Source organism: Schistocerca americana, chromosome 3 (genome assembly GCF_021461395.2).
Source record: "Schistocerca americana isolate TAMUIC-IGC-003095 chromosome 3, iqSchAmer2.1, whole genome shotgun sequence".
Lineage (NCBI taxonomy): Eukaryota > Metazoa > Arthropoda > Insecta > Orthoptera > Acrididae > Schistocerca > Schistocerca americana.
In genome coordinates this window covers 709,997,403-710,009,204 of record NC_060121.1, presented here as the reverse complement: position 1 = coordinate 710,009,204, position 11,802 = coordinate 709,997,403, and the positions used below count along the sequence as shown (strand labels likewise).

Genomic DNA, 11,802 nt, shown 5'->3' with positions numbered 1-11,802 from the left:
AAACGTTGTAATATAACAGAATAATAGAAACACCTGGCATACAGTTTTTTTCTGAGGGACAACGTTATCTCCTAAGTTAAATATATATTTGAAAAACACTACTGTTTAATTCCGTCATATGTAATTAGTAGGAGCGTGTATTGGAGTCCAACGGCTGTACCTATGCGCGTAGTGCATTTCCCCGCCAAGATATCCCCGTATCTCCATGCCTAACGATATGACGTGATGTACCATGTCAAGAGCGTGTGAAAGAATGGGCGTATTTCTTTGCACTGTAACCTTCCGAAATTTGTCATTTCCCGTTCGTGGCATACCACCTGTTGCACTTTGTGAGATAAGATCAAGATAACTGTGATAATTCGATACATGCTGTGATATATAAGCTCTAGCCTCCACTCGTTATCCATAGTAGCTACACTCGCTTAGAATCGTCGAAAGCTCGGACGAGTTTCCGACATGAATCTACGAGGTGAGTTACATCAATAGCTTATTCTGCCGTCTCCATTTGTTTCCTGCTTTTCTCTTTCAAAGGATTTCCAATACAAATATGTTAGATATACACTAGGGATCTTCTCTATACCAGGTACGTTTCTGTTTCTGATTATTAGCGATTTCCAAGTGTATTGTCACAGGGAATAGGGTGCAACGTTTTCATCTTTCTTGTTATTTCGTCTCGTCGGAAAGTTTACCACTTGTGATTTGCAGATTTTTTGATTAGTAATTGTAAGTACAGCAAAATTCAGTTAATTGAAAGGCGAATGAACAATCAGGACAAGGTCAGATAGAATTTATGGGTTCGTTGCTTATAGTCACAAATTTAAAACTTACTGAGCTCTCAGTGGATGTATTATGATTGATACCACTCGGTTTAGTTTCTTATTCTACTGTTCCGGTATTTGACAGAAGTTTTTCCGGTATCTTGAAAATCATTTATTTCCTTCGTTCACGAAAATATGATTTTGTCCAGATGGGTCAAACAAGGCACTATTCTGGGACAGAATTTCACTGTTAATAAATGTTATGCAGTACACCTTTACGTTTTAAATAAAAATCGCTTTTCTCTGGCACCAAGCTTTGACTTGTAGTTCGATATTAATAGCATAACACTTTCCACATAGAACTTGAGTAATTTCGTTGTGTAATTGTGCTCCTGACTCGAATGTAAATTTTTTATATAATTCTCTGCTCAACCAGTTCGATATGATTTCTGCCATAATGTATGTTACCATGCGTTAACTTGTTTTACAAACACTTCATTATATTCAGTCAAGATCGTTATTCTTATATGTGTTGTTTAGTAGGTATTGCTGTTTCGTAGGTTTTCCAAAAGAGTTGTCTAACCCTCATTTGCACATGTTAGATATACACAAGGGATCTTCTCTATCTTTTGGCAGAAGTTTTTCTGGTATCTCGAAAATCATTTATTTCCTTTGTTCACGAAAACATGATTTTGTTCAGATGGGTCAAACAAGGCACTATTCTGGGACAGAATTTCACTGTTAATAAATGTTATGCGGTACACCTTTGCTGTTTCTTTAGCTAATAGTACCTGAAGAGGGCTACTGGACGTGTCTTTGAAGTAATGTACACGAAAGTGGTTTTATCACTGTTGTGAAAGTCACGAAAATAGTACTGAAAGGCTTTACTCCTAGCCGCTCAGAAAATAAACGACTATCCCAATGCTCGCACCCCAGTTGCTGCACCTCTTTACCCCGAATCATGAGGTAAAGTTAGGAAAAGTATACACATTCTTTAATTGTGTACAGGGATTCAACAGCCGAAATTATTGTTGTTCTTATGGTCTTCAGTCCGTAGACTGCTTTGACGGAGCTCGGTGTGTTACTCTATCCTGTGCCTGGATCTTCATCTGCTAATAACTACTGCAGCCTGCAACCTTCTGAATCTGCTTGCTACATCATTTGTTGGTCTCAACCTACGATTTCCCCCCACCCACCCCCACCATTCCCCCCGCCCCCCTAGTACAAAATTTAAGATCCCTCGATGTCCCAGAAAGTGTCCTATCAAGTCCCTTTTTCTAGTCAGGTTGAGCCACAGATTTCTTTTCTCCATTTTTCTAATTAGTTACGAGATCTATCCATCTAACCTTTAGTATTCTTCTGTAGTGCGACGTTTTGCGAGCTTCTATTCTCTTCTTGTATAAAATACTTGTAGCCGTTTATCGACCATGTTGCACTTCCATACATGGCTACAACCCAAACAAATATATGCACGAAAGATTTCCCAACACTTAAATCTTAATTCCGTTTTCCGTTTCTTGCTTTTGTCGACATTCATCTCGAATCCTCCTTTCAAGACACTGTCGATTCCGTTCAACTGCTCTTCCAAGTCCTTTGCTGTCTCTCACAGAATTACATTGTCACAGTCAAACCATAGTTTTCATTTTTTTCTCCCTGCTTCACTCCCTTACCAACCACTGCTTAACTTCCATGGCTCTTGGCCCTTATAATTGCCGTTCGGTATCCGTAAATTTTGTCATTTTGTAAATAGCGTTTTACTGCCTTCGGAATTTGAAGGAGAATACTCCAGTCAACATCGTGAAAAGCTTTTTCTAAGCTTACAAATTCAAAATTACTATCAATGAAAAAAAATTCCTAATTTAGCAGGCCGTTCTGGAAGACCAGTATCCTATTTATGTTCAAATTAGTGTTTAACTCTGGGATGGACACGTCTTGCCCAGGACCACGTTGTCTTCAATATTCTCATATCAGCAACGATTTCATTCATCTCATTGCATGTAACTGCTGTTTTTCCTAATTCATGTGTACATTGGGTGTTATTTACGTGATGTGTGTGGGAAAATGTTTCAAGGCTGAAACAAATGAGCTAATTAACCGTGATTACTACATTGCTGCATGTAGTACTGCTTCTTTCACATGGTTACTTTATTTCCACAAAGGATGATTGTGAATTTTCTTTAAAGGTAGTACAGCATTCGAGAAAACAAGGCATTCATTCTACGAGAGCTTCACTGGACTTCTTCTGTAGTATTTAGAATTCAGTGGCTGCTTTTGTACTACATCACTGGTCAAACTTGTGGCTCACTCAGTACATCAGTATCTACTTAAGTCGAATGAGATGGCTGTAGCTATAAAATGATGTAGAAAGCCTCCAGTTCAGCTTTCATAAAAAAATATATGGGTGCCCATTGTTTTTGCAGTAAATGAGTATTCTCTGCTTACAAAAAATTATATGTTGTCGTTGCTTGCTCCATTGTGGGTTAGTCAACATTAGGCGTACACCGAATAATCGCAAAATTTTCTAGTTTCTGAATCGATCGAAGCCACGGAATCAGCAGTGACAGTTATTCCTTTTAATGACAGACGTAAAACATTTCATGGTGTAATCTAAAAGTCCGTAATTACGGCTGTGGACTATCCAGTTGTTCCAAAGCCGTAGGACGCAGGAAAAAGATAGAAATTGGCTATCCCGTTCTCACGAAGTATATTTCCTACCTTGCCGGCTATTTGAGTAAATTTATACTTAGGGTTGTTGTATTATTTAAACCAATGAGTAGAATGTAGAGGATTGTGTACTGCACTAGGTTTCCTATTTGCTGCACTACCCATGATAGCTTCTTTTATTTTTCTTATTCTCTTTTGTATATCTACTCTCGCCGAGGATTAATATTTCAGTTTACAATCATGGAAGGTACAGAACTGCATCTTAATCACAGTTTTTTTTTCATTACGACATTCTGACCTGCATTAGTTTCAAATGCATGATGCACTGTATGAAATTCATAATTTTGAAAGTATTTGATGGTATTACATAGCCGTACGAATACTGCAGTTATAATTTTTTGAAGATTCTCGGGCTTTTACCTTAAAATATGAAACGTTTGGCCAGGTTTTACCCCGCTTTCTTGTTAGGAACATCTGACGTAACTGACGATTCCGATATGAAACCGTATTCAACAGTGCCGGCTGTAAGGATCTCTTGTAAATCTGAGCCTCAAGACATCAAGTAACGTAATTGTTGTAGTTATGTTACTGCCGTTGGCGGACAGTAAAGGTAATGGGAGAATTACGACCCTTTACTGAAAGCTTTTAACTGACAAATGCCGATATAAATGGCTAAACTTTTAAGAATGACAATGACAGCAATATCATACCACTGTTCATAACGGATTTAAAGTTCACTTTAAGTTACAACAAGAGCCCGAATTTATTTATTTTAGATGTATCACCCTCCACACTCTTCAAACTGATCTAGAAGCTCAACCGGTATTGGTGTATAACAGTGAGTGATCACAGAGGAAACAGTAGTTTTCTCCGCCTTCCTCGCGTGTAATATACCCTGGACTTCGATCGCTTTAAAACGATCTGTCTAATGCGAAAGTTGTCTTGGAACGATCTTGATTTTTCAATTACAAACATAAGGAGGAAAAATAAGATTATTTGTACTTTACATTACCTATAACTATCAGAAAATGTTACACTGCTTCTGACCATGAACTTGAGACGTTGGATTGCAATCAGGTTGTCACATGTTTAGCTTTCAGCGAAAGCCTCCTCTAGAAAGCAAAACACACAAGCACACATACACATTCATTCACACAAGCTAGCACGACTCAAGCACACCAGAGCGCCACATCCGTCAACTCGGACCAGCAAAAACGGTTCTAGCTGCCGCACATGGCGGCCACATGTGAGTAAAGCGTTTTAGGTTGTGTAAATGAATTCGTGTGTATGTGTGTATTTACATTTTTGGAGAAGGCTTTGGCTTAATGCTAAATGCGTAACAATTTTTTTCGTTACGCCTGTCTGCAAATCAACAGTTCATCTTTACAGTGAGAAGCAATCCATCCTTTCCCTTATACTGTTCATATTCCCACTAGGAGATTCTATGACTATCAGATAATCGTATAACTGTTCCCCAAAGCGTTGGGTACCGGGAGGTCCGAAAAATATTTCCGCATTTGTAAGATAGACTACTTTAGCAAGTAAATGTTGATACAGCCTGGTAAGAATTAGATGTTCAGTCATGTCATTCAGTGTTACATAACTGGATTTTACTATATTTCATCAAAAATTATTGAATTGTGTGTAACGACGTGAATTTAAACGCGATGAATAGTAACTCAGCAATTGGCATGATTCGCATTTGCATCAACAAACACGTTTCCAGACTTTCTCACGGACTTGATCTCGGGTTCACAGCGAAACACAACGACAGGTCATTCTTTTTCTGCAAGAGAAATATATAATAGGATTAACATAGCGTTAGAGTTGATATTTTTGTAATGGGAAGAGTAATTCAATGTGCTATCTTCGAATACAGCCTGACGAGTTAGTTTGGCAACGAAATAAAACTTCTTCCAGACGGAAAACTACATGACTCTACACACAAAAAAAGTCCATTCGTAGAGTCATTACAATAACATAAATGTTTCCCAGTAAATAAAAGAAACCTCTCGTCAACTGCACGTCATCCTCCACCAGAGTTTGTCCTTTGTAGAGGGCAAGTGTATCATGAGAAACCTTGTTGGGAGTCCAGAATTAAAACATACAACTCCAGTAGTTTTCCAGTGTACTATGGAGCCATGGTCATCGAATTTTTTGTTTGAAGAAAATGATCTGTTATCGCTTCATTGAAACCATACACAAACTGAATCATTTGTTCTAGGAATGTATGGAGAAATAATTGCCAATAAGTTTTTATAAACCAAGAAGGACGTCAGGCAGAGGGTGTAATATGGGCACAGGGTATTATCCATTTTGTTTAAGTTTCTTTCCATCTATTTATTAAAATTAGCAAGAAATTCACTTCTGTATTAGGACAATAAATGAAGTGGCAACCAGTATAACAGCAGAGGGCAAAAAATATTGGTTAGGACCCAAAGGCCACTACAGTTCCAGTATGATATTCTATTTGAGTCAAACTATGGAAAATTTAGTCTTATGTGTGAAGTAAGCTGTCAGTTTATAATAAATTTTAACGAACAGAATGTCTGTAAGCAAAAGATAATTAATGTTGACACTTCTTCTATTTCAGCAAGTGTATTAACGACCGTATTAGTCGTAATTGCTACTGCTGCCGTCCGTGCATCACCCGTAGGGGACTGTCCGCCAGTAGATCCAGTGGACCACACAGACCATCTACCAGACAGCAAAAACTGTTCACTTTTCTACAAATGTGATCACGCAGCTCCTGTACTGTTTGAATGTCCTGATGGGTTGCACTTCAACCCTACACTGGAAGTCTGTGACTGGCCAGAAAATGCAGGTTGCACAGGTGGATCAGCATCAACTCCAGCATCAAGCTCAACAGCTAAGCCTCCTCCACCAGGAGACTGTCCAGCTGTCGGCACATGCCCACAAAATGAAGATGAGGATTCTATTGCTAAGCACCTTCCACATGCCTCAAACTGCAGTCAGTTCTGCAAATGTGACCATGGGAAACCCGTGACGTTCGACTGCCCTGCTGGACTCCACTTCAACCCTACTCTGGAGGTATGTGACTGGCCAGAAAATGCAGGTTGCACAGGTGGATCAGCATCAACTCCAGCATCAAGCTCAACAGCTAAGCCTCCTCCACCAGGAGACTGTCCAGCTGTCGGCACATGCCCACAAAATGAAGATGAGGATTCTATTGCTAAGCACCTTCCACATGCCTCAAACTGCAGTCAGTTCTGCAAATGTGACCATGGGAAACCCGTGACGTTCGACTGCCCTGCTGGACTCCACTTCAACCCTACTCTGGAGGTGTGTGACTGGCCAGAAAATGCAGGTTGCACAGGTGGATCAGCATCAACTCCAGCATCAAGCTCAACAGCTAAGCCTCCTCCATCAGGAGACTGTCCAGCTGTCGGCACATGCCCACAAAATGAAGATGAGGATTCTATTGCTAAGCACCTTCCACATGCCTCAAACTGCAGTCAGTTCTGCAAATGTGACCATGGGAAACCCGTGACGTTCGACTGCCCTGCTGGACTCCACTTCAACCCTACTCTGGAGGTGTGTGACTGGCCAGAAAATGCAGGTTGCACAGGTGGATCAGCATCAACTCCAGCATCAAGCTCAACAGCTAAGCCTCCTCCATCAGGAGACTGTCCAGCTGTCGGCACATGCCCACAAAATGAAGATGAGGATTCTATTGCTAAGCACCTTCCACATGCCTCAAACTGCAGTCAGTTCTGCAAATGTGACCATGGGAAACCCGTGACGTTCGACTGCCCTGCTGGACTCCACTTCAACCCTACTCTGGAGGTGTGTGACTGGCCAGAAAATGCAGGTTGCACAGGTGGATCAGCATCAACTCCAGCATCAAGCTCAACAGCTAAGCCTCCTCCATCAGGAGACTGTCCAGCTGTCGGCACATGCCCACAAAATGAAGATGAGGATTCTATTGCTAAGCACCTTCCACATGCTTCAAACTGCAGCCAGTTCTGCAAATGTGACCATGGGAAACCCGTGACGTTTGACTGCCCTGCTGGCCTCCACTTCAACCCTACTCTGGAAGTATGTGACTGGCCATACCATGCTGGCTGCGCAAATAAATCAGGATCAACCGTAGCGTCTAGCTCATCTACAGCTTGACCAACAAGTATGCCTCTACAGATGGTCCAACATCAGCTACAACAACTACTGCAGAACCAAAGAGCTCCATAGGGTCAGGTGATCAAGACCCTTACAAGTCAATGGGATCATGTCGTGCTTATGATCTAGTCCTTATTGCCCAGTATCTTGCATATAAAACCAACAGTACTGTATATTGTAGACGATGTAGCAATAATCTGGATATGTCTGGGTGACTGCATTTAGGTGTAAAACTACAGGATTTTGACTGGCCTTCTTGTACTGGTTGTGAATCACTGAAAAGTGTATTTATATATTTGAACTGAATATGATGTTAAAATTTTTTATGCTAATGTGTTTATGTATTGTACATATTCCGTTCTGAACACATAATAAAGTCATATGTTTAATGCTAATAAACTCCCTCTTCATTGGCATGGACGCAACACGTCAGATATATACAGATATGTCTGTAGATCAACTGAAACGTGCTATAAATTTTTACTTTTATACCAATATCATAATCAGAATTCATAACCGAAAGTATCCACTAAATTAGCATCCATCTCTATAGGCTCCTAAAAACTACACCTTTGTTATCATATTGGTTGGTTGGTTGGTTTCGGGGAAGGAGACCAGACAGCGTGGTCATCGGTCTCATCGGATTAGGGAAGGAAGTCGGCCGTGCCCTTTCAGAGGAACCATCCCGGCATTTGCCTGGAGTGATTTAGGGAAATCACGGAAAACCTAAATCAGGATGGCCGGACGCGGGATTGAACCGTCGTCCTCCCGAATGCGAGTCCAGTGTCTAACCACTGCGCCACCCCGCTCGGTGTGTTATCATATTAATACCCACATTATAGATGTATGCTTCTCCTACATTCATTCTCATAACTTGGTAAAGTGTTTGGACATATAAACATCATACAAGCTGATCTTCTCAGAACAAGTAATATATCTCGAGTGCAGGTTTATTTTAGCATTCCGAAAGTGAACATTTCATGATTAGTCTTAATGGTTCTGTATGTCACTCATATTCAGTCATTAAAATGTCATTATGTCATTCAACCATCTGTCAAGTCCTTCTTGCAGTATTGTGTGCCCAATTCATCTTCATCTACTTTCTCTTCCCTTTCTATAATATGGCATATCCCTTGATCTATCGTCCATACATTTCTACCACATTTCAGCGTTCTCTTCTTTGCATATGATATTCATATAACTGCTTCTCTTGACTATTACTGTAAGTGGTACGTGGATTTCCCCTAGTTATATGTACCTCTATAGACTTCACTTTACTTAGTGACTCGAGCTTAGCCATTGCATTCCTCCTGCCAATCTCATTTTCAGATGTCTGTATTCCCACTCACCTGTTTCACTTGGTGTATTTTTATATTTTCCCCTTTCATCAGTTAAATTCAGCATCTCCTCTCATATCCATGGATTTCTACTATGCCTTGTCTTTTACGTCTTTGCTCCTCAGTAATGCATGACACTTTTACAGAAGTAGGAGGCGATGTTTCGTAAACTGTTGAAATGTAAAATTATTTTGAAAAATATCTTAATAACCTAGACTGTGCTCACATATAAAGATTAATATTTATTAACTAGACTAGTTTTACTTGCCGATGCAATTATCCTCAGATCTACAAAATAGCACAAAACACTTAAGTCCGCCTTAGAAAAAGCTATTTTACGAAGTAATCTTAAAGCTGAATATGTTTGCACAAAACACTAATGCCAAGAACATTACGTAGGATAGATAGTAAAAATGTCACCATCTGATGTACAGGAAGAATATAAAAGGTAAATATCGTACAAAGGTGAATAAAAGGCAACCTCTCAGAGTTACAGCACACAAAGAAGTTTTTTACGTGTACAACAGGCACAGGTTAAGTAAAAATTTATATACCAGTAAAAATCATATTATGCAATAAATTCCATTTGCATAGGAGGCAAATTCGGTGAAAAAATTTGTAGTTGTAACAGCACAATAAAAATGAGACATGTTCTATACCTCCAAGAACATGAATCAGATAAATGCACCGGTAAGAAAAGTCATGGTATACTGCATAACATCGTGTCAGACCTCCTTTAGGCCAGCATAATGCAGCAGCTCAACATGGCACGGACTCAACAAGTCGTTGGGCATACTGCCTCTGTAGCCAACCTTATTTGAGGAAGAGTTACCGGTGATGGATTTTGTACACTATAGCCCTGTCGATTACGTCCACTTCTTCCTGTAAGCCGTTCAAGGGTCATCAATGGAGCACTGAGGATGGGTATTATTTTCAATTTTATTTTTCTGTGTGAGATGTTTTCAGTCAGGGCAGGACTGCAGCTATCAGTTGCACAATAAATTTTATTGTGTACAACTCTGCTTTGGCGTCCTCTTTGAACATAGGAACGGATATGATTTGGTGCACCATTCAGTGGAAAGTTGCATGGTTTTATGTTAATGGGTGCTGTGACCAGGAAGGTACTATTGTGTCTGTAGGTGCAGTTTTTCTATAAATTCTGATACAATGCCTCTGTGTACTGATATCAGCGGTGATATCTATGAAATTTATGGGTTCCATACCAATTTACTTTGAAAACAGGGTATTTTTCTGTTGGCTGTTTAAGTTTGTTTTAGTTAAGGTGACCAATACTGTAGTTAGTTTATGAGATGGAGCAGTGAATGGAGATAAAAATGAATGGATGGATATATCTTACTTATGTAGTTTAGTAAGCCCATACAGTCTGAAAGGAACTGCATTCATATTAGTTAATAGCTTCGATTCAAAATCAGAAAATATGGTTTTGCATGAACTATTTACACATTTAATATCATATCTAATTAATTTAGTGGATCCAATAGGAAAGCATTAACTTTTTCCACAACATCAGGCTTCTACAAAAGTAAAATACTAATGCCTTTATGTGATTTTGTGACAATGGTCCCTTGCTTGTGTAATTTCTTTTGATGGTTTCGATGGTGTGAAAATCAGTAGCCTGTGGAGTAATACACTCAAATGTTCTTCCTGTTTTTAGGGCATAAGTAACTAAATATTTTGTTTTAATGTCTTTAGTTAAAGCTTATTCTGTATCTTCTTTCATCACATTTAATTGCTTTTCTGATAGAGGATGGAATGGAGAGTATTAAAAACCTTTCTACAGCACCTTTTGTTCATTTGTCGAAATGACAAAGTCCCACATGCTAGTTATATGTTGGGAAAGCCTTTGTTTGCACTTTAGGATTATTAGGTGGATCCACAGCACTAAACACAGGTAACTCCTTGTTCTGTAACAAGAATATATCATGAAGATAAACCCAAACATACTGATAAACGTCACCATCAAAAACATCAAAATCATATCGATGCAACTTCGATGCAGCAGTTACATCTATCGCTTTTAGATGAGTAGAGTTAGGTTAACTGGCTCACTTCTTAAAAATTTGTCATAATCATCATCTATGTAACTCAATAACATCAGGTTTCATAGGAAATGTGAGTTATACTTTTTCTTTACAATGTGGTGCCCAAGGAATCCGTATTACATTCTATTTCTGTGAAATCTGAGGCAACTAACTAACTTTGAAAGTGATCACTTCACCTAACTGGGCCTAGCTAGTAAGGTTAACTGGTCCAGGCAATAAAATAAGAGGAAATGTATTAAATAAACTTACTTTTAATTTTAAAACATTGTAAAAGTTCATTGCAGCAACATTCAGTTGTAAGCCGTTGATGAATGAAATAGAACTATTAGAAATTTTAAATAAAAACAGTGTTAGCAAATACGATATTCACCTAAAATGAACACTGAAATGAATCTGCGACATAAGTATCGAAAGGGATGAAAAAGTTTTGTAACAATATCAACAGCAGTAACATACGCATTATCGTCTGTTATAGAACATCTGTTGGAAGGTATGTGCCACTTGAACATCAGATTGAAGAGACTTCTCAAACTCACCAACAAAATTGAAACTGAGTCTTTTCTTAGTCCATACAGTTTAACAGTTATGAAGTCAACAGTTTTAGTTTTTGAAAAATCGTCATCATCCTCAATGTCTTTGTCCAAAGAACAGCCAGATTTTTCTAATACCAAGTGATTGTTTTCATCTGGCAATCAATCCTGATCTTATGGAAAACGTTTCTCTAATTACTTTTCTTTGATTCTCTGGCAGAAGTTTAGTCTTCCAGGTAGGCCTCTGCAGATGAACTTGTAACAATAAAAGATTCTCCTTTCTTTCGCCAATGCCAATCTCCTTTTTAGGGAC

At 39.1% G+C, this 11,802-nt stretch overlaps 1 protein-coding gene across 1 annotated transcript; it reads left to right on the top strand.

Annotated features, from left to right (window-relative positions):
* Positions 1-426: 426 nt before the first annotated feature.
* LOC124607218 (chondroitin proteoglycan 2-like) lies at positions 427-7,862 on the top strand. The gene is made up of 2 exons (XM_047139488.1): positions 427-469; positions 6,016-7,862. Exons 1-2 carry the CDS (start codon positions 457-459, stop codon positions 7,557-7,559), a joined length of 1,557 nt encoding a protein of 518 aa, XP_046995444.1. The 5' UTR covers positions 427-456; the 3' UTR covers positions 7,560-7,862.
* Positions 7,863-11,802: the final 3,940 nt, after the last annotated feature.